This window comes from Acipenser ruthenus, chromosome 6 (assembly GCF_902713425.1).
Source record: "Acipenser ruthenus chromosome 6, fAciRut3.2 maternal haplotype, whole genome shotgun sequence".
Taxonomy (NCBI): domain Eukaryota; kingdom Metazoa; phylum Chordata; class Actinopteri; order Acipenseriformes; family Acipenseridae; genus Acipenser; species Acipenser ruthenus.
The window spans coordinates 70,906,487-70,930,674 of NC_081194.1; the positions used below are offsets into that span (position 1 = coordinate 70,906,487).

General features: G+C 38.0%; 1 protein-coding gene across 1 annotated transcript in view; it reads left to right on the plus strand.

Moving 5' to 3' along the window:
• Positions 1 to 24,188, plus strand: part of LOC117411447 (exostosin-1-like) — a 322,854-nt gene that overhangs the window by 289,796 nt on the left and 8,870 nt on the right. The window contains exons 6-10 of the mRNA XM_034019003.3: positions 583 to 715; positions 4,130 to 4,248; positions 5,710 to 5,805; positions 17,105 to 17,194; positions 20,941 to 21,101. Coding sequence (XP_033874894.2) covers positions 583 to 715; positions 4,130 to 4,248; positions 5,710 to 5,805; positions 17,105 to 17,194; positions 20,941 to 21,101 — 599 coding nt within the window. The remainder of the gene's footprint in view (positions 1 to 582; positions 716 to 4,129; positions 4,249 to 5,709; positions 5,806 to 17,104; positions 17,195 to 20,940; positions 21,102 to 24,188) is intronic.

Genomic DNA, 24,188 nt, shown 5'->3' on the forward strand with positions numbered 1-24,188 from the left:
TATTCTGCACAGTAGAGTTAGTGAAAACCACACGCTGTGCTCTTCATGCGGCTGACACATCTGCTGATCACTAATTTATAACGCTTCATTATGCCTATTTCTACTGTTATGATGGTCGTGTTGAATTGGGGGGGATACATCGTATGACTCCTCCCATGTGTATGATGTGTATAACCCGCCCCCACCCCCCCGCCAGACGAGCGTCCCGCTGAACAGTTTCCAAATGTTGGCAAGTGTGTACCTGAGGGAGTTCTATAAAGTTAAATGGAGGCACTATTAAGGCCAGCTGCTGTTATCATGAAATTGTCATATTTAGCAAAATGTTAATATTTAGCAAAATGGTTACAATGTGGATGTAAATATTTCAGACACCTTTTACATTCAGACACTTTTTTTATTATTTTCTTCATGAACTTGCCTAGTGTTACTGAACTGTTCAATATGAAGCTGGAAAAATTAACTCAAATCGTAGAGCAGCTGCTGGTGTATTTTAACATCAGCCTGTTAACCAGCATTGTAGCTATTTATATTGATACAATTTGTCATTACAAGAATAAACATAATATATTTCCTTTTTTTCAGATAATCCAAGATCGAATCTATTCACACATATCAAGAAATAAGTTAATGTGGAATTCCTTACCAGGGGGTCTGTACATATTGCCACAGTATTCTACAAATGCAGCAGAATTTCCATTTTATTATTCAGTGTTGGGTAAGTCATGTCTGTTATTTATAGTTGTATTATTAGTAGTAGTAGTAGGAGTAGTAGTTGTAGTCGTAGTAGTATATCTGACTGTATTGATACGAAATGTACTGTAGGCATTATCTAATTGATGAATGGTATGAATAGACGAGACATCAAATTATTTCACAATCAATCCCAGAGTCCAAATGTTCATCACATCCTTTAACCCCTAACGGCAGTCTTTAAAACACATACGAAACAATTAAACATACTTCTTGTCATATTTCTCCCATGAATTATGTTGCTCACAAAACACAGGGCTGGATTCTCAGAGCTCTTTACTCCAAAGCGGCATTAACACATTTTTTTCAGGGATTAAAAACACACCCAGTAAAGTTACCAAAGCACGAATAAACAACTGGGACATTGTTCTTATTTATTTTAGAATCGTTTTCTGTGTTTTTTCCTGTTAGACAAAAAAAAACTAATGATAATTTGGAGTAAATTGCTTTGAGAATATAGCCCACAGTCTTCTACGTTGTTTAGAAGTGTTACTAATGTCCCATTCAAACTACCTAAATAATGTGCAATCATGCAGAACATTTGGAAAATTGACAAACAGAGAAGTAGTCAACCATTTAGATACTGTACATCTGAGAGTTTGAATCTCTGCAAGACTAAAAAGACAATTGGTATTTCTATCACTTTTATCAGGTTTAGCAAATCATAACTGCATAATTGCAGTTCTCTTCAGCACATTTTGTTTCTTTTGTTATACGGTACTAATGCTGCTATAATGGTATCGACACCATGATTAAAATGTAACCCCTCCTCTATTTAAAGAATCTGTTTGATTTGAAGTGCTGTAATGTACTCAGACACTTGGGTCTGAATTAGCAAGCCTGGTATTGAATGTATCCTAGCAACCATGGCGTTATATTTATTTTGAAATAAAACCACAGAAAAAAAAAAAAGTGTCAAATGTTTATTGAAAAAAAAAATTGAAGGTGTTCTGTTGCGCACATACTAACACGTGGAAGCAAACAAAATATTTACCAAGTGGTGTCTTTTCATATTAGCACCCCTTACTGGCACGAATTACAGTCTGTGCATGACTGATTTGAATACAATTCTACATGTTTACATGGCACATGAAATACTGTTCCAATCCTGATAGGAGATTTGAGAACCACATTGTGTGCAGTGATCTGATTCCTTGAAACCTGATCGGAGTACCTGGTTAATCCATTTCAATTCCTTTTCCATTCAGATTTCTCAGTCATGTAAACTCAAAACGCTCAGCAGGAGCACACTTAACAGCACAGTAACGTACACTCCAGGGGTGTACTAGAGCAGCATGATGCAACAAGTTCTTCTGACTGACATTTTGAAGAAGAAGAAGAAGAAGAAGAAGAAGAAGAAGAATCTAGTTATTGCGTTGAACAAAACAAAAAGAAACACAGCAATGAGCGCAATTGCTGTGTAAATGTAAAAGGAAGAATGTTTCAGCTTATGACATAACACAACTAAAAATGAAAATAAAGGCATATCTACTGCTACACTGTACAGCTTCAACATTCATTGATGTTTTAGAGAGATCTAAGTATAATACAGATATATTTTTTTTCACTAGATATATTGTAAAGTAGCACTCTGTGTTTGATTGTAATGCCTAACAGTACAGCAGAATGATTCAATTTCCAAGTGGCCCCGGTTGAGAAAAATCTAATTGTGGTTGTCAACTACTGAGTGAAAATGCAATCTCACCTTGTCCTCCCTGTCAGAAATTGTCATTGATGTATTGAACTGCCTTTTTCTGTTAGCACCCTCAGAGCCCCCCTTATCACCATACTTGCACACACACTCACACACACAATGCCTACTGTAATGTTAGAGTCTATACACATATAGGCTTTAGTGGAGGCGCTGGAAAAAACCACAATAAGTATTTCTTTACTCTTTCAAAAGAAAAAGAAACATTAAGATTACATTACCAGCCTGAGTGCTGGAACCTGATCAGTCTAGTAACATAACTTTAAAAAAGGATTCTGCCACCAAAGCGGAGAGCATCTTTGGGTAGGTTTTTACAGAACTGGTGACTTATAAAAATGGCATATATAAGCTTTGTGAGCTTGTGTTAATGCCTTTTTGTAATTTTTGTTTTGCTTTTCATCATTTAAATCATGTATGTATGTGTGTGCAAGAGCCTCTATGCTTCAATGCATTCATGTAAGCTCAAGGGTTTATTATTATTATTATTATTATTATTATTATTATTATTATTATTATTATTAAATAGTAATTTTGTAGACACTTACAAAGACTAGGGGGTGAACTCTGCATCAACAGTTACTGCTGTAGAGTCACTTACAAAGGACATCGGTTTCCATCTCATCCAAAGGACGGAATACAAGGAGGTTAAATGACTTGCTCAGGGTCACACACAGTGAACCAGTGCCTGAGCCAGGATTTAAATCGAGAACATCCTGGTATCAATTCCTTTTCTTTAACCACTGGCACACCAAGCCTTTAGTCTGACACACAATCTTCAAAGGGAAATATATGGAAACTTAAAGATCCATGGCACCATTTGATCTTTTCCATGAGTTAAGTCCTGTGTGTAAATGCATTGGTTTTTATGTAAATGTGAAAGATTTTTACTTTTCTTTCTTCTCTTTCATCCTCATACACATACTTCATTGAAATGATCACTAGTTCTAGATTAAATCAACCTATTTATTCTCTAGAGCACCTGTGTACAGATGTTCCCTTTTCAAAGGCTATAAATGCTTTGCCTGCTGTTAGCAGACCTTATCTCTGATTACCTTACAGGATTTTCAAAGGTTGCTGCTGTAATATGTAGCTGTCATTGTAAAGGAAGAGAAAAATACCTTACAATTTCATCTCATCCATTTAGCTAGGGGTATAGATCTACAGAGTCAGGCAATGGTGTATTGCACAACCTATGTTTAACTGGCTACAATATATTAAGTATATGATCATATTATGTTGTGTTTATTGATGATTAAAAGCATCCATATGCTTATATGGATAGCTCCTGGTTGTTTCCTTCATTATGCTGGTAAAGAGCATGGGGCACAAGTGGCTCCCCCAGGTCCATTTTATCATTACTCTGTAAAGGATTCTTATAGATACCAATGAGCATTGCTGAAGGCTCCCCTCTAGACTTCCACCCTAGACGAAACTGTCTAGGGTGAAGCATGCAGTTGTCACAACAAAGAGCTTCTAGTCTAGACAAATTCTAGTTTTCCTCCACTACCACAATTGCAGTTTCCTCCAAATGATATCCACAAGCAACAGTACCTTAGACATTCATCCCTGTATCACTGTTTTAAAACAGCGTACCTTGTTTAAGCCCTGATTTGTCTCTCTAATGGTGTCAATAAATCAATAAAGTTTTTTTATTCAACGTTGTTGTAGGTAAAAGCCCATCACAGGAATTCACAGCTGTTATCCAGGCTGTCACCCCTCTGATGTCACAGTCCCAGCCTATTGTCAAACTACTACTCGCTGTTGCCAAATCCAAATACTGCGCGCAGGTAAGAGCATGACTCACTTAATGATTAGGGATACAGAACCTTGTCTGGAAAATGTAATAGTTTAATATCATCAACTGTAAGTCTGTTGTGCAGTATAGCAGTGTAGACACAAGTGTATGCCTCCATTTATTATTATATTTAAATGAGTTAGAACTCTATTTTAGATTTTTATAATTGCAGCCCACTGTATTGATGTAATTTGGTCTAAATCCCTGGCTTCTGCAAATGCCCTTTTTTTATTCTGAGTTGTTGCATCATTGGCGAATGGAGAAATATCCAAGCTTTCATTTCTGCTGTGTTTATTAACCCCACTCAAGTGCTGCCAATGTTTAAGTGTTCCTTCCTGCTACTAGTGTTTGAAAATTAGATCCTGCAATGTCTGGCTCATTACCTACTGTAGGTCAATAAATATTCATGATGTTGATATATTCAGCTCTTCGAAGGGTGGGACATTTCAATGACAACAGATCTAATTAACTCAAAGAGTTGGATAAAATGATTGTGCTGTATATTTATATGTGACATGTTAAGACTCCAAACTCATAATATGTCTAAACAAGCCTCTAATCCTTGTAACTCTCTACTTCTTATGTTATCACCTCACAAACGCAATAATCCAAGAATTACAGGATGATTAAAAAACATTTATTACTTGTTGCTTAATTTGACAAAATTTAACAGGTAATTGGTATAAATGGAGTAAGCACATGTGTAGGCTGCAAATAATACATAATTAAAAAAAAAAACTTGTATTTCTTGTAACGACACTTCAAATGTATTCTGGTTATCAATGAGGATAACCAGAATATATCTGTACTGTAAAATGGAGTACATTACTGAGTTTTACCCACATAAAACACACATGTTAGTGTATGCAGTAATACCAAAAGAAACTGATAGAAAAATCGATGACAAATGTTTCAGTGAGATCAGAGTTTACCACCATGGTCCAGATTTATCAAAGTCTTCATGGGAAAATGCAATTTGCATAATTTCTTTTTTTAAACTGCTCAAAAGGTTTATGGCACACCTTGATAAATGAGGCCCCATTATTATTATTATTTAGTCATTTAGCAGAAACTTTGATCCCAAGCGAATTACAGAGACTAGGGGTTGAACTATGCAACTGGTGCTGCAGAGTAACTTACAGTAGGACCTCGATTTAATGTCTCATCCGAAGGACAGAGCACAAGTTAAGTGACTTGATCAGGGTCACACAGTGAATCAGTGGCTGAGTTTGGATTTGAACTACGGATCACCAAACCTCCCCATATGAGTAAAACCGTTATTATATTCAGAGATTTTCTCAGGAAAGGTAGTATCTGGTTTTCTTTGAAACCATTGGTGTTCAATGTTTTTGTTTTTGTTTTTTTTTGGGGGGGGGGTTCTGCTAGAGAATACAAAATCAACTGTATTTGTAGTTGCCCACTGTGATTAGGACTTTTTTCCCCTGTACCCCAGATAATTGTGCTATGGAACTGTGACAAACCTTTACCTCTGAAAAACAAGTGGCCCTCCACCTTAGTGCCTATAACAGTCATCGAGGGAGAGAGTAAGGTAGGTGACACCATTACCGTGGGGTCTAACAGTCCTTGATCTCAGTAAAATGAAAGTGTTAGAGAACACCCTGCAGTATTTAAAAGAAACACATTATAGCTTTGCTGAATCCTATGTTGTCCCAATTGTAGCAATATATATTTAAATATAATCCCATTTGTTTTGATATTTTTCACTCATCATGAGTCATAACCCATCTGGAGAATACCTTTCTCGGGTGCTTTTGCCAGGAGTAAGATATTTTGATAACACTTTAAAATAAGTGTCTGTAATCCCAATGTAACTAACACATGATTTCCTACTGATTTCAAATGAAATTCCTATTGAATTCAAAAGTCACAAGCATGAGATCATGGCAGATTTTTCATGACTTTGTAAAATTTCCCTTAATACACATGAAATAATCATGAACAGACACTTATTTTAAAGTGTCACTGTGGCAAAGTGGTTTGCAGTGCGCAGGTGTAGAGGTGATGTAGTGCCCAGTAATAACAAATACAGCACAGTTCATGGTGAAAAACAGCTTTTTATGTGTGCTGGGCTGCTTGTTTGGCAACCTTAAATAATAACACCTGGCTGTACACAACGATGTGTACAGCGCAGGTAAACCACAGGGTTCAGTCCCGAAATAATAATACTAATAATGACACACACTTTATACACACATGATCACAGGTCCAATAGTGAGTGCTCCTAGTGCAAGTGGTGATTTAATACAATCATTGACAACAGTAGTGCAGTGTAGTTTGGGTTTGATGCTGGATATTTAGCCATCTAGAATAACAAATAACAACAGTTAAACAGACAGATAAGACAACACTAAACACTCAGAGTACTTTTTCGTTGGTAAGTCCTTTACAGGTCTTTCCGTAACCATAACTAAGGAACAGATTGCTTTGCCACATCCCCTGATATACCCTCAGTCACGCCCCCTTCAGCAGCAAGTGCAATCACGTATCCTCCAATCCATGACTGACACATCGCCTACCGCATTAAGGCGATGACTTCTGGTATTGTGACTCCGCCCCCTTTCTGGATGGCTGACTTCCAACTGACCCTGCCAAACCATCCAGTCCGGGGCTAGGATTAATTCTCTCTCTGTCACAGTTACCGATATTTTTTCTTATAAGAATTGAGTGTATTCAGATCACGCTCCCTGTTACAACAATTGCTTGTTTTCTGTTACCACAATACACCATTAATTTCAATGAGAGCACCAGCATTGTTGCAGGAGGGAACATGATCTGGATGCAATACGATGCTTAGAAGAGAAACAATCGTGATTTTGTTTCAAACATATTGCTGTGGTACAGACAACATGGCATACAGCAAAAGTAAAGGATGCATTTCTTGTAAACACTGCAGGGTGTTCTGTAACACTTAAAAGCACAAACAAAAAGGCACTGGTCCAATGTATTCTTTTTTTTTTGTTTAGATGCAGGCACTTTATATGGTGTTTATTTAAGACTGCTAATAACGGAATTGGGGGGGGATTTTATTTCCTGCAGATTTCTATATAATGAATAATGTAGAAATGTTCAAAGTATGTCACTTCCTGTTTGTGTCTATATTTATTCTCTTTTACGTGGCACCATTTTGATTTACAAGTTATCTGTAGTATATACTTCTCCAGCTTTACACTCACTCTTTAAACTGACTCTTTGTTTAGTAAATATATATTTACCTGAAAACCTCTATGAAGTATTAGCAATATTGACTGATCATAACTGTTCTTAGAAGTTTGTTTTTGTCTACATATGAAATCCATTGGACGTATGGTTTATACATTTATCAAACCCTTTGCTATCAGCAGGGTTTGTTTTAAAACAAAGCTTGAGGTAACACAAAGAGCCGGACACTTTGCATAAATAAATCATAATCTTCATTAAAGTGATCTCTTTCCAAATATTACAAATGCAGAAAAGAAAGCCATGTCAAGCCATGTTATCTCATTGTTAGTGTATCCTTGGGAAACTTTTAGAGAACAAGGTTACATGATTCAGTTCATTTTCCATAGCAAACTTTTTTAACCTCTTTTTTCCACCGTTATTCAAGAAAAAGAAAAATCGGCTTCAGATTAAAGTATCCCACAGGTTTCGGACTAGGATAGTCAAATTAGTTCTGCTTCAAAGCAAAGATGTCTCCTGTTGAACAACATTCATCGGCCTTATTCCTTGCAGAAATGTCCTTGTAGTGGTCTGTTTTATGTATTGTATGTGTGGTCTTATATCTTGAGCGGATGTACACACCCTGGTGTTTCCTTTGGGGTTCCTAATTACTTACAGCTGTGAAGACTGTTTATCCAGACTTAGCAGCACTCCTTCTAATAAGAAGAGAAGAAAAGTTTGGGAACAGAAAAGGGCAGTTTGGCCTATCAATTTAGTTTAGAATGGAAGGCAGTACGATTTTTTAATGTTCCCAGTGTTTTAGATCCTTATGGAAACTATAATAAGATCCAAAATGGAAAATTACCTATATGGTAACAGTATCCTGGGAGACAGTCAGCATGGTTTTAGGAAAGGGAGATCGTGTCTAACTAACCTGCTTGATTTTTTTGAGGATGCAACATATGCAAACATATGACATGGTTTATTTAGATTTTCAGAAAGCTTTTGACAAAGTCCTGCATAAAATATTATATTAAACTGAACACAGTAGGGATTCAAGGACATGCATGCACATGGATTAGGGAGTGGTTAAAGCCCGCTGCACACAGCTCGACTCAAGCCGTCCTGACTCATCTCATCTGAGTATGCACAGATTCTGCGATCAGTTGTGCTCAGTTTTGGTTTGACGTCACAAATGAGTTTTTCCCGACTGGGTGTCACACACTGCTAAGACTGAATTACTGACCACAACTAGATACTGGTGATTACTATGTATGCAAATGTAATTAATACTGCCCTGTACACATTTTTGTATTATCTTAGCCCAACATAGTGACCCTCATATTATGCATGGCATCGTATGCTGATTAGACAGCGGAGAAGGCGCCACGAGGCAACCAAAAGCGCTTAGCCTATTAATTAATTGACCAGTTACAAAGTGCAAACGTTTCAGGCAGTGTTTGACTTTTTGTATAACTTGTCTACTACACTTTAGCCTGTGGTAAATAAAATCCAACCTGTTGATTTTTTATTTGACTTTGGCGGGTTTTTTTTCTCAGCGTGTGGATCTAGGGGCTTGTGATTTGTGACCTATGGAGATTGACGCACCGGTTACTTCTGTTTTAGCGCAGTAAGAAAATATACGCTGCCAGTAGATTGATAATAAAAAGGTAAATTGATAATTTACCTTTGATTAGTAAACGCCTAAAAAAAATATTCAAATGTGCACATATCTGGTATTTTTGAATTCGGGACACTCGGAGCAATTGACTAATGTATTTTTACCTGTGGAACTAAAGCTGTCAATATTCTGCCATCTTGTATGACAAGTTACATGCCAAGCTACGTCACTTAAACCTGCTTCACCATTGGTTGACACTCTTATGACTAATCAGTCTCAGTCAGTCTTGGTCGGCAACCGCCGCACACAGACAGACTGATCACATCTGAACGAAACTGCGTCTGAAAAAGATTCAACATGTTCAATCTTCAAATCTGAAGACATCCTGACTGAAATCTGCATAATCTTGGTTTTAAGGGCACGCACACTGATACGATTCATCCAAACTCTGTACGGCCAGTTGAGATGAGATGAGTCGGGACGGCTTGAGTCGGGCTGTGTGCGGCGGGCTTTACATGTAGAAAACAAAAAGTACTGATTAGAGGAAAAACCTCAAAATGGAGCGAGGTAACCAGTGGTGTACCACAGGGATCAGTATTAGGTCCTCTGCTATTCCTAATCTACATTAATGACTTAGATTCTGGTACAGTAAGCAAACTTGTTAAATTTGCAGACGACACAAAAATAGGAGGAGTGGCAAACACCGCTGCAGCAGCAAAGGTCATTCAAAATGATCTAGACAGCATTCAGAACTGGGCAGACACATGGCAAATGACATTTAATAAAGAAATGTGTAAGGTACCGCACGCAGGCAATAAAAATGTGCATTATAAATACCATATGGGAGATACTGAAATTGAAGAAGGAATCTGTGAAAAAGACCTAGGAGTTTATGTTGACTCAGAAATGTCTTCATCTAGGCAATGTGGGGAAGCTATAAAAAAGGCCAACAAAATGCTCGGATATATTGTGAAAAGTGTTGAATTTAAATCAAGGGAAGTAATGTTAAAATGTTATTAAATGCATTAAGACCTCATCTAGAATATTATGTCCAGTTCTGGTCATGTCGCTACAAAAAGGATATTGCTGCTCTAGAAAGAGTGCAAAGAAGAGCAACCAGAATTATCCCGGGGTTAAAAGGCATGTCATATGCAGACAGGCTAAAATAACTGAATCTATTCAGTCTTGAACAAAGAAGACTATGCGGCGATCTGATAGGAACAAACATATGCTCATCCAAAAATGTGGATTAATTGGCCATTTGAGTCTAAGTCAGCTGCTGTAGCTGCACATTTTAGACTCCTTGCTTTTTTAGAAGATTTGCTGTTCTACTGTCATAGTTTATGGTGGTTATCATTCACACTAACTGACTGTTGCTAATATTAAAGTCATAAACTTGTGCATGATTTATGATGCGTTTTCTTTTGAGAATTCTTTAGTGCAGAATGGCGTGTTTCTACGGTTCAGTACTGTCATTTAAGATAGGGTTTTGCTGTTCCACTTCTGTTAAGTTTAACTCGTGTCAAACTCAATCTCTGAAGAATATCTTCCTTTTATAGTAGTATGGCACTACAGAGTTTAATATAATAAGAAGCTGTCCTGAATTTTCAGTCTTAAGTTCAATGTCATGTTTCTGTTAATAAGCTGACTAATAAATAATGAAAACACAACAAAAAAGTCAATAAATGACAATAACAAATGAATTGTTTTATAATAAAAAAAAGAATGCACTGAAAAAACACAAACCAGGCTAGCCAGAGGTCATTTGCACAGTTCTACAAAAATATAAGATTTTATTGATTTTTTTCTATTTTTTTCTCCAGGCCAGTTACCTAATGGAAACAGAATAAATCATCCTTTTGCTTTCATTTATTTTCAAGTGTTGGCTAATTAACTCTCCCTGCCCCCACATCACGGATGAATTTGAGGTCAACTCTAATAGAGTCTTTTAAAACTTGATCTGACTGTCAGCCCACAATTGTAACTTTTGTCAAGTTCTGTTTATAGTGTTCTCCCAACCTTGAAAACAATATGTATTAATACTAACAAGCAAATCGAACTACTACGACTCCTCCTGGTCTTTTTATCTGCAGAGCCATGTTCAAGGCCCTGGTACAGTACCGGGTTAATTTGGAGCACGCCAACGCGGAGTTCATTGGTGACATGACGGCCTTTGTCGACCAGTGGACTCTGGGTGGCATGCTCTGTACCACCTCCCCCCCGCCCCCCCCTTTGTTTTGAACTTTTACAGACCTTTTAACTGTTTTTTTTTTCATTTAAAATTGGTTAATAGCCAGTCTTTGTTAGCAACCTCTTTTGTTTAGGGGGTGCTAAACTGAATTGTTTCACCTGCTGCCAGTGGTCAGCTGGTGTAGTCCCGCTGCTGGTTATTAAATAGGACTACTCCTGGTCTCTTTGACTGCGGAGCCATGTTCAAGGCCCTGGTGCAGTCCTGGGTTAATTTGGAGCACGCCAATGCAGAGTCCGCTGGTGACATGACCAGTCTTTTTCTTTAAAATGTGTTAATGTGTTGGCTTTGTTAGCACCCCCTTTTGTTTAGGGAGTGTGTGACAGAGAGCGAATGAATCCGAATCAACAATCTCCCTCCCGACCTGTGAGGGCGCTGTGTAACAGGAACAGTGTGCCCCGGACTGGATGGCTTGACAGTTCATTCCAGGGTCAGTTGTAAGTCGGCTATCCAGGAAGGGGGCGGAGTCACAATACCAGAAGTCATCGCCCTAATACGGTAGGCGATGTATCAGTAATGGATTGGAGGAGACGTGACTGCACTCGCTACCGAAGGGGAGGAACTGAAGGTGTATTTGCTAGATGTCATTGCTAGATGACTAAAGTATCCGGGAGCTGTAGCGGGAAGCCAGCGTGCAACCCGGACTGCACTTCTTCACTGTAATTCACCACCTGCACTTAGAGCACTCGTTCTGGACTTGTGACTGTGCTGTGTATGTGTGTGTCTGGAATGAACCCCTGTTTGAATAACAGTGCAATACACATTGTTGTGTAGAGCCTGTTACTATTATTTAAGACTTGCTGACACGCAACCTAGCCAAATAAAGAGCTGTTTTCATTGTGAACTGTTTTGTGTCTATCCTTCCTGAGCACCGCATCACCACTACACCTATGCACTGCAAGCCACTTTGCCACAGGGTGATAAGTAACACTTAAATAGGACTACTACTACGACTACTACTAATAATAATAATAATACATTGTATCCTGATGTCATTAGATCTTACTATAAAATAAAATATTGTACCACATTTTTGTAAATTATTTTTTCCGCAGTGAGGGTAAGCACTCGGCTCTCTCATCCTTCACAATGGACGCTCATTAAATAACTTCCTCCATCAGTTAGAGACATCAAGTTCTGCCAGCCTGCAATCCTAACGGGCTGACTGAGTCTTAATTTAAACCAGGTTGCTCAATCAAATCACTTTCAACTCACACTTGCCGATAAATGTGGAATTATATGTGGCATCTCATTTATGCTTTCATTTGCAAAATATTTACTGTATATTGAGAGAGAGAGATTCAAAATCAGCATTGGGTAAAAAACTGGGACATTCTGTTAAAGTTATTTGGTGTCAGCCATTTGTGCAATGATGATACAAATTTGATTTGCATTGGCAGCTTCCATGAAACGTTGCCTATTTATTTTCAGAATGTTAAAGCATGTTCACAAAATTGATTTAAAATGCTGATCTGGCTCCCTTTTAATAATTCTGTTATGATAAAATAGGAATATGCCAACTGATAGCTTCAGAAATAGAGCTCTGAGCTGTGATTTGTACTGAAACAGTCAGGTGTAAGTGATTGATCCAGAGTTTTTTTTATTATGTCTCTTTCAAGTTACATTAGAACAGCTTTTCAGAGCATAGCTATGTTCTTTGGGTGAAATGTGCAATAGATAATAAGCAGGTTTTGTTATTGCTATACAGTGTATCGAAATTGTATGCTTGCTGTTGAAAAAAAATCTATACTTTTTTCTCCCCCATATCTGTTCCTGACATTGATCTAATATGCCTATATGAAGGGCTTTAAATAAAAGCTAGAAATTCAGAAAATATGCCCTTTTATTTATCACATCAACTACTTACATGAATAGGATGCTGAGTTTAATTAAGTTAATTTCAAAAATATTTTTAGCCTTATAAATAAAAAGGGATATAAACACTTGTAAAACAATATAGGAAGGCGATACTTCCCAGTAAGGGACAGATTTCAGAATGTCCCCAGGTAGCACTTTGTCAGTGATCCTCACTGTATATCCAGTCATATATTATTTGTGTGGACTAGAAGAGCTCTGATCATTGAGTCCCAGTGGAATCTGCCCATATGCCAGCCAAGTTGAGGTGGAGGAAATATGAAAGTTGATATACTCTGAAGTAAGAACATAAGAAATTCCAGAACGATGAAAGGCCATTTGTGTGAGCAACATTTAAAATGTTACCAGTTGTTGTTATTATTATTATTATTATTTATTTCTTAGCAGACGCCCTTATCCAGGGCGACTTACAATCGCAAGCAAATACAAATACATTCAAGTGTTACAATATAAGTCATACAATAAGAACAAGAAATACAATAATTCTCAAGTGTGACAAACCACAATTCAATAATACAGCAGATAATAGTGAAAGTTACATCAGGATATGATTAAATAGTGATAGTTACATCAGGATATGATTAAGTACAAAATACTACAGATTAAACACTTGGCAGATTACAATATTCTGAGGTACAGGATTAAATGCAGTAAAATAGGGGGCAGATAAGAGCAAAATAAAGCATATTTAAATGAAGGGTGATAGTGTCCCAGGATACAACAGAGGAGTTCTACAGGTGCTGTTTGAAGAGGTGAGTCTTAAGGAGGCGCCGGAATGTGGTCAGGGACTGGGCAGTCCTGACATCTGTAGGAAGGTCGTTCCACCACTGCGGAGCAAGGGTGGAGAAGGAGCGGGCTCGGGAGGCAGGGGAGCGTAGCGGAGGTAGAGCCAGTCTTCTAGTGCAGGCGGAGCGGAGAGGTCGAGTGGGGGTGTAGGGAGAGATGAGGGTCTGGAGGTAGCTGGGTGCAGTCTGATCAAGGCATCTGTAGGCTAGTACAAGAGTCTTGAACTGGATGCGAGCGGTGATCGGGAGCCAGTGGAGCGAGCGGAGTAGTGGAGTAGCGTGGGCGAAGCGAGGTAGAGAGAACACCAGGCGAGCAGCAGAGTTCTGGATGAGCTGGAGTGGACGGATGGCGGACGCAGGGAGGCCAGCCAGGAGGGAGTTGCAGTAGTCTAGACGGGAGAGTACCAGGGCCTGGACCAGGAGCTGGGTAGCATAGTTGGTGAGGAAGGGTCAGATTCTTCGGATGTTGCTCAGGAAGAATCTGCAAGTGCGTGCCAGAGTGGAGATGTGCTGGGAATAAGAGAGGCAGGGGTCCAGGGTGACTCCAAGGTTCTTAGCTGAGGAAGAGGGAGAGAGTGTGGTAGATTCCAGAGGAACAGAGATAGAGAGATCAGAGGAGGGGGAGGAGGAGGGAAAGAAAAGGAGGTCAGATTTAGAGAGGTTGAGTTTGAGGTGATGCGAGTGCATCCAGGAGGAAATAGCAGACAGACAGGTAGAGATACGGGAGGAGATGGTGGAGTCAGAGGTGGGGAAGGAGAGGAAAATCTGAGCATCATCAGCATAGAAATGGTATGAGAAACCATAGGATGCGATGAGGGGGCCCAGGGAGCGGGTGTAGAGAGAGAACAGGAGAGGACCCAAGACTGACCCTTGGGGGACTCCAGTTAAGAGAGGGTGAGGTGTGGAGGTTGCTCCACGCCAGTTACCTGGTAAGTGCGGTTGGAGAGGTAGGAGGAGAACCAGGCCAGAGCAGTGCCAGAGATCCCCAGGTCAGCAAGAGATGATAGTAGAATAGAGTGATCAACAGTGTCAAAGGCAGCAGAGAGGTCGAGGAGACAGAGGAGAGAGAGGCAGCTCGGGCACACTTAAGTGAGTTGGTGACAGACAGAAGGGCGGTTTCAGTGGAGTGAGCAGAGCGGAAGCCAGATTGGAGAGGGTCAAGCAGAGAGTGGTTGGACAGGAAAGCAGAGAGCTGGCGGTGTACAGTCCGCTCGAGGGTTTTGGAGAGGAAGGGTAGGAGGGAGACAGGACGGTAGCTCTGGAGGGAGGTGGGGTCGAGGGTAGGTTTTTTGAGGAGGGGAGTGATAGAGGCTTTTTTGAAGGCAGAGGGGAAGATGCCAGAAAGTAGAGAGGTGTTGAGGAGGGAGGAGATGAAGGGGAGTAGAGCAGGAGCAGCAGCTTGAAAGAGGTGAGTGGGGAGGGGGTCCAAGGCACACGTGGTGGGTTTGTGACCCTGGAGCAGGGAGGAGAGGTCAGAGTCTGAGAGGGGCAAGAAGGTGGAGAGGGAGGGCGAGTTAGTAGGGGATGTAGTATATTATATTTTCATAGTTTTTTGTTTTTGTTTTTTTTTGTTTTATTTTTTATTGCAGTGTGGCGGAGTGTCCCGCCTCTATGTATTATTATTTGTATTTTTGTTTGCGGCGCGTGTAAAAGCGCTGCATCTTTTATTATTATATTTAAAAACCCCGTGAGGATGCATGGCTGATCAGCTACTGATTTTTTAACTAGCTGACAGTCATGCATCCTTACCAAACGCGTGCAGACTCTGGCCGAGGGATAATAAGATAATTAACTACTAGTTAATCCCTCGGCCAGAGTATATAAACCTGCAGCTCTCTGCACTCGGGGCTGAGTGTAGAGGAGAGTACGGGAGAGCGGAGAGAGAAAGCAACATTTAAAAAACAATTGCTAAAACGTGCTGGATTACCCAGCACATCACTTACTTGTTTGTTTGTTCATTCGTTTGGCCCTCGTGCCCTTTTGTTTTGTGTTTTGTTAAATCTTTTGTTTTGTTTATTAATAAATACGCTGAGTGCCGCAGCATTCAGCTTCACCCGCCCATCCACTGTTTTGGTGTCAGTTACTTCCTGGTCCGTGACGTCATCCACCTCACCACTGCGAGCCAGACTGCCACATGCAGTTACCCACATATTGTGTTAATGTGCTTTGATCAGCTCTTCAGTTCTCTTTCATCATAGACCCATATAGCACAGCAGTATAACTCATAAAAGGTCTGTGTCATCTAGTAAATTCTTTGGTATTGCTGTCAGCACAGTACCTGTATACAGTATCTGTTGAGTGGATGGTGCTGGCTCTTCCAACTGTATCTATGGTGAAAGCAACTCGACCTGAATTCAGGAGAGTACATAAGTGTAAATATGTTTCTATATACTTGCTACACTCTCCCCTGAAGTTTCTCTCTTTTACTGAATGCATAAATTAACCACCCAAATACATTCTCCACAGCCAAGTGGTTAGTGATGTTTTTCAATCCAAGTTAATGCATTTAGTGGTTCTAGTATTTACAGGTATACACAAGCAGTTTCTAGAAGTACCAGTATTGAATTTCAGCATTTCAACTCCTAAAAACCGAATTCCTGTAAACCATATGTGGTATGTGCTATAAAATGGGGAGCTGGGATTGTCTCAGCAGTATAGAAGTGCCAAATAGAGGAAAATGATCAATCATGATCTGAGAACTAAGAATGTCATTACTGAGACAGACTTCAGATATAAAAAATAAATTGGTTTTGATCACCAATGCCCAAACCCATTATCGATCGTGAGCAATGGCTTTTTGGCTCTTGATATCAAACCTCCTCACATCTTTCAGTTTATTTATATTGTGTCCAGAAATCATTTGAATAGTACAATGAACAGTTTCAGTAGTGCATGGCCCATTATAATTTGAGTACAATATGCTTAGTTCAGTTGTGTTCACAAGGATAATTTTAACCAATAGGAGTGAAACATATGTATATTAGAAAATAAACAGCATGACAAGAATGTTTAACAATAAGGCATGTGCTTTGTAAGACAAGTGATCAAGGAATTGTTTTATATGAAATTCATACAAAATCCATACATACAGTAAACTGACTTTAAATTAAAATATAAATAAAGTTTATTATTATTATACTCTTGTTTGTTTCTTTTTCTTCAGACTATGAGCAGTCGCTTCTTCCCCCATGACATTATCCAGACAGATGCAGTCCTGAGTTTGGATGAAGACACCGTCTTATCAACCAATGAGGTAGGTTTACTATATGCTTGCTACAGGATAAAATCTAAAATGGGAGGTTGGTTGGGCCCAATTAATTTTACAAAAGAGGTCAAATGATTTGGTCACATTATACATTATGAGTCATAATCCCAATGGAATCAAACCTCCTTATTCTGACCATGGCAGCGACAATGGGACCTTCTACTCTGTGTTTCTCCACAGATGTATTTCCTGCCTTAAAAGAACGACTGGCCCTGCTGAGCTGAACATGATTTAGCCTCTATGGGTTCAGATAGAATATCTAAGCACTGTTGAAATACAAAATTACATTCCCTCATGTGCATCCTATTTAGGCAGCATTTTGCCGTCTTATCGGGGGTGTCAGGGTCCAATATAAGTCCTCTACGCTTTTTCTCATTTTTCGTATAAAAAGCAGCACACCGTTTTAATTCGTACTGCAGAGGGTATTTGCTTCTCATCAACTTCAGTCTCCAATTCATTTCATGAGTCTTCCTCTCCTTTCTCAAAAGCACAAACCCGCTGCATTGAAAGAATCCATTCCCAACATAGGAGGCTTGTTGCGAGGGAGCTGACTTCACTGCCTTGTGACTTTTGCTAGTGCATTGCTGCCACACGTGAACATCTCGTTGGCTAAAATAAAAGACACTTTAGCAAATAGATATTTAATTTGCTTTGTGTTATTGTGCGATACGTGTGTATATGGTACGAGATTACTGCTTTGTTTAATTGTTTTGTATATTGTTGTTTGTGATGGGCAGTACGAAATAAAGCGAACAGTAATTCTAAATGCCTGTGTATATTGCAGATAAGGCATACGCAGTTAGACAGTAAAAATGGGGAGCCAACTCCAGGACCGTGATATATCCAAATCTGCAGGATAGCAAGGGGCTATATAACGAGGGATGGGTGTATATGATTTTGTAGCAACAGAACTAGGTTGGCTATTGTCCTGGAAATATTTATGTATTGTTTGCCTGCTTGGAAGCAAAGCTTTTAACAGGAGATGGCATAGAACTTTTCCAGACATTGAAAATGTAAACATATTAAATATTTTATTGTTTCATCGTGGGGAGACATAATTATGAATTCCAAGTCGCACTATAAAATTGATGGTACTAATCAAGATATTCCAAATTGGTTCAAAATAATGATGTTCTGTGTTTCTTCAGAAGCCTGCCAAAAAGAGTAGTCTGAAGGTTTTATTAAACAAACCACTATTACACCATTACAGTATGTAATCTTTTATAACCGAAAACAGTTCTAAAGAAAATAAAAGAAAGAAAATGGCTTTTAAAAATCTATCAACTTACAAAAAACATGCATAGCAAAGTTTAACTGTGCTCGGAAAAAAAAAAAAAAAAAACTAAATGAAAAGATTTTCTGATGTAAATTAGGATTTGTTAAAACAGGAAGTCAGTCCAATAATATATTATCATAAGATTTAAAAAGAGAGGTTATGATAATATGAAGCTAAACCCAAACTCTAATCCCTCGCTCACTACTCAAAACTACGTCCTAAATCTCATAGCAGCAGAGGATTCTTTCAATACTAATTCTGCTGCTTTTCGATTCAATTATAATTATTAAATGGCAGCACTTTATTATGGCTGAAATAAATTATACAGAAAAGAGAGCATTTGTAACTACAGAATAATGTAACACCTTCCATCCTAATATGAAATACCGGTATATCATATCGTTTGATAATAGCTAGGCAGGGGTAAGTCATTCATCATTTATTCCACAGAACCATTTTTTAGATGATATATGCCAAAATAAAGATAAAGATAAAAGGCCTATTGTTTAAAAAACAGGAAAAACGATATGTTTAGCGAGGTAAAGCTAAAAGTAAAATGTATTTATTTACCGGTAAAGATGTAAGGGAGGTTTGTGCATGCGGATGGCCATCTTGGATACGGTGCGGCCGGGAGGCCCAGGTTATTAAAGGGCTGGGCAAGCACACCTTAAGCAACAGAGGGGGAGGTTTTGACCTTGGGAAATAAAAAAGGGGAAATGTGTTTTTTTTTTACTTTGCTATCGGAATAAACAGCTTTTGGATATGTTTGTTTGTAAAATGTAAAACTATGAAAACTATCTATGGCGCCTCATTATAAATTATTCTTCACTGCAAAGTACAGTCTGTTCTCCTTTTTACCTCTGGTCATATTGCTCCCGTTTACAATCAGAAATCAATGTACAGTCTGTTCTCCTTTTTACCTCTGGTCATATTGCTCCCGTTTACAATCAGAAATCAATCTTGTTGTTTTTTTTATGAGGTAGAGTTGTTTCTATTGAATGTAGTCAAACTCGGTCGATGCTGTTGTTGCTAAGCAAAGTTACCTGTCCTCTCTGTTTATTGATTTTTTCTATGAATTAAATAAGTTTAATAGGAAGTAATATTCATTTACAATGTTAATTAAATTGGTTGCAGCACTAAACAAACATAAAGCTCTTACCAAAAGAGTTTCGTAGGGACATTCATAGTCGCACTCTCATCATTTTTTTTTCTGCAGGATTAATACTTAACTCCTGCTCATTTGTATTAATCAAAATAATCTCTTTATTTGTTTAAAAACATGGTCGTAAAACAAACAAACAAATAATGTGTTTCGACACATAACGTGTCTTAAATTAGAGATTCAGCTTTAAAATAAAACAACAAATTATTACATAGCATGCATAAAACGAAAAATTACATTTTCTTAATGTACACCCTCAAGTATAAAACGAAAGTATTATTAGGGTCTTTTTATATGCACTGGTTAACAAGGATATGGTATGCAAAACATTGGAAAATGATCAAGCAGAAGTACTAATTGGTATTTAAAAACAAAATTAGATATACCATTGTTATTAATAATAATAATAATAATAATAATAATAATAATAATAATAATAATTATTATTATTATTATTATTATTATTATTATTATAACAGTTAAATCCACTAAAAGACAGCCCTGTGGATATCAGAACACAGGTGTGTAGGCTACGCTTACAGCATCATCATCATCATCATCATCATAATAATAATAATAATACAAAAGTCTAAAATGTTTTTAAAAATGAACAATAAAAGCAATAAGTATCATTATCAAAAATAATGTATTGTTTAATCTCAAATTTGAACATTGTTAATACAACAAAACACGTTAAAATACACCGAGAGGTTTGTATCTGGCCTACTTTCAGCACGCTTAAAATTATCCAAACTTTTAATGACGTAATAATTGCATTAAACAAATATGCATTACATTTAGGCCTACCTTAAATTACATTTTCTATTATTATTATTTATTAATCCTGGGAGTCACTTTCATCGCTGTCACTTATTAGCAGTTCATTACGCTCAAGCTCCTCCTCATCTTCCTCATCTTCAATGGAAATGACAGAGACCCGCCGTTTAATAGAGACCCGGCGTTTATTTACAGTATTTGCCAGTAGACCCGGCGTGTATTGGAGACATACGATTATTTGAGACCCGGCAATTATTTGAGGTCTATATATATATATATATATAATGCCTAGTAATACAGTGTTGTAACTGCACAAGCTGAAAATATACTTAGATACTACTTAGAAATTACAGCTGAATTCATAAAAACTGTAAGTATTAAACACATTTCAATGTAGACAATTCATTGCGTTCTTTTCTTAGTACCACCTACAATTATTGGCAGTGTATTTTTAATATAAATATATACAGTTGATGTGTTTATTTATTTTTAAATCAAACTTTCTAATTTCACCCTCAGGTTGACTTTTCCTTCATTGTCTGGCATAGTTTTCCAGACCGCATAGTTGGCTATCCAGCTCGTAGTCATTACTGGGACAACAGTAAAGGGCGATGGGGATACACCTCCAAATGGACAAATGAGTTCTCCATGGTTCTCACAGGAGCATCATTTTATCACAGGCAAGTACTCCTTTACATCCCCAGGAACATATGCCACCTTATTTATAAGTGGTATGTGTTTTTACTAGGGGTTTTAATTGATTAATTATTAATTATTAATCACACTGGTGAGCTTTGATTGATAAAATTATATTTGAACGATTAATCTTGTCTACCTGAGTGCGGTATCAAAAAACGGTGCACGAAAAAGATATGTTGAAAGATCTTGGCAAAAGGGCAACTGGAAGAGATACCAAATAATTCACAATATCACAGAATGAAGAAAAATAGACTGCAACATGCAACATTTGATCATCGGTGCTTTCCTTTCACTGTATACAAGTTTATTGTATCATCTGCAAGTAAGCTGATTTTTCTTTGTTATTAAAACAAACGTATTTCTTTCAAACCGTATCTTTTTCTTTTAGGTATTGGCTGAAGGAAAAGCAAATGGGCAGTACAGCTCAAAAGAAAATGTCAGATTACATCACTAAAAGTGATCACTTGTAATTGTCTTATAATACAGTTTCATATCCCTAACAAACAGGTGTGATTAATCAGTGAATCGATCATAGATCGGACAATTAATCAATCAATAGAAAATGTCAAGATTAAAACCCCTAGTTTTAACAGTTTAGAGCATTTTTTCACAAGTCCTCAGACAAACCCAGTGTTTGTCATGTTTCAGTTAAACAACTATAAATGCTCAAATGATGCTTTCGGGGGTCCCCAAGTGGCTCACCAGGTAAAAGGGAGCGTTGCATTGGCTCTAGATTAGGGAGGCAAAACCATCAGGGACATCTTCTCCTCATCGCTCTCCAGCAAACCCTGCTGACCAGGCACCCAGTAAGCTCAGAACAGACACTTACAGGGCTGCCGTTTGTCCTTCAGGGGCCGGTAGTTCACTGACATCCGCTCTCGAGTTCCTGGGTGTAAAAGAGGAAGATGGCTGGTCGTGGGATCGGAGGACACCCACTGAACCTTCTGATCTTCTGAGCTGTGTGGGGAATTGCTGCAGTGAGGAGAACAAATAATGGGACATTCCAAATTGGGGACAAAATCGGGGGTAAAATAATTGGGCACACTAACTTAAAAAGATTTTTAAAAAAAAAAAATAAAAAAAAAATGATGCAGGCTAGATGATAAATGTCTGCCACACATGAGAACAAAATGCTCTGTAGGTTAATTTAACCAAGACAGACACACACAAACACCATGGCATCCATCTGTTACATTATAGAGACTTCTGTAGTGCTATACACAGCGAGCAGCACATGTTTTTATTCTAATTTCTCGGAGGAGGCCAGCAAAGTGTTTTTAATTGTATTTATTGGATGGATCAGAAATTCCAGAGTTTTATCACATTTCTGTAAAGGGGTGCTAACCTGCTGTTTTAATAATTGAATCATTAAAATGAACCAGAAATTTGAAAAAAAGAACAGGAGTGGATATCTTTTGCCCTGCCCTATTATCTATTATTTCCAGAGGAAAACTTTTACCAGTACAACCTTGTACCAGGACCAGTATACTACGAAAGTAAAAAATTATCCAGAATAAAAATGGTAGTAGACAGGAAACATTTTGCATAACTTATTTAGCTAAACGTTCAAACAGGTTTTTCAAAAAGAGAAAATTTAGGACTTGACACATCCATGAACTTAATGCACCTTATTGTATATTGTATAAAGGAATGGCCTGCCACATGTCAAGGTATAGAAACATGTGAGCCCATGCTAAGAGGATTGCTCAGTTGTGAGTACTGCAGCAGTAGTATGAGTCTAAGGGTTTCTATAGAGGGATTTCTCTCTATAGATTTATCATACTTATGTGGGCAGCTGCCCTGTATTATCAATGAAGAAGACACATTGGCTGTTGAGTTTTCATTGCAGATTTAATGTTATTTTGTTGGTTTGTTTGTTTGTTTTTTATTAAAGGAGGGAAGACTAAGTGGCCTTTCAAATCTGTTTTTGCCTACCAACACAATACTATTGACTTCATTGATGTTTCTCACAATCCAATCTAAACACTAGCTTCAGTCAACACACCCATACTCTGCAGATGTTAAAGATGTAGAAGAAAAATAAATGTACTCGGTTTTGTCAATACCTGTTAGAACTAAATAGCTGCTGATGTATAGGTGTTATTACTGGCTGAGAGTTCAAGTTATGGGTTTCATTTGTTTTCCAGAGCAAATGTCTGAGGCCCTGATTTGTTCCAGAGTATTCCTTTGTGCGCTGGCTTTCGAAATGTCTCTCTAGTGGTCTGGGTATTTAAAAACCTGTTTAGGGTTTCTAAACCACTAGTAACTGCATTTATATACATTTTCACCTTAAACAAGATGCACAAGGCTACTATACAATTTTCTATTTGCACCTATATCCAGCAGTGCTTCTTTCTCACTTTGAAAGCAGGAGCATATCTCTAGGCTGGGGTAGACTTGTATTAACAGTGGGTGTTTGTATTGAGTGATTCAAAGGTTAAACCCCTTATAATGCCAGCCGATAATGGTGGTTTGGTTGCCACAGCTACCGTACCCTTGCTCTATTTTGTGGTTGCAGGTGCTTTTCAGCTCGCAATAAGTCAAATCTATTAGAAGCTCCCGCTTAATGGGTTTGTTAAAGGTGTTGTTCTGGATCAATCACTAGTGATGCACATGAAAGACTCTCCTATGCATTGCTACATACTCCTTTTTAAAAGTAAATGCATTAACAACATGGGTTTATATTGTCTCACTGCAATTCTGCCTGCCCTATTGAAAATTCCACATGGCCTTTTTCATTTTTTTTTTTTTTTTGCAGCACTTATTGCATTTTGCAAGAAAGATACATTATTTTTTATTGAGTTAACCACTCCCTTTTATTTATCAACTGGGTCTCTCCCACGATATTGCCTTTTGATTAGATTTTCAGTCCACTGAAGTAGAAGGCATTAGAATGTACATGATTTAACCTTTACTTTTTCTTAACTGAACAAGAAGTATCAACTTTAAATGTAAAGGGTATAAAAACTTACAGTCCTCAATTAGCACTAATTTTAGCCTACCTAGTGTTAACTTTGAAAAGGTAGTCCAGGAGTATTGGTAGTTTGGGTCTGTGAAACTAGTCAAAT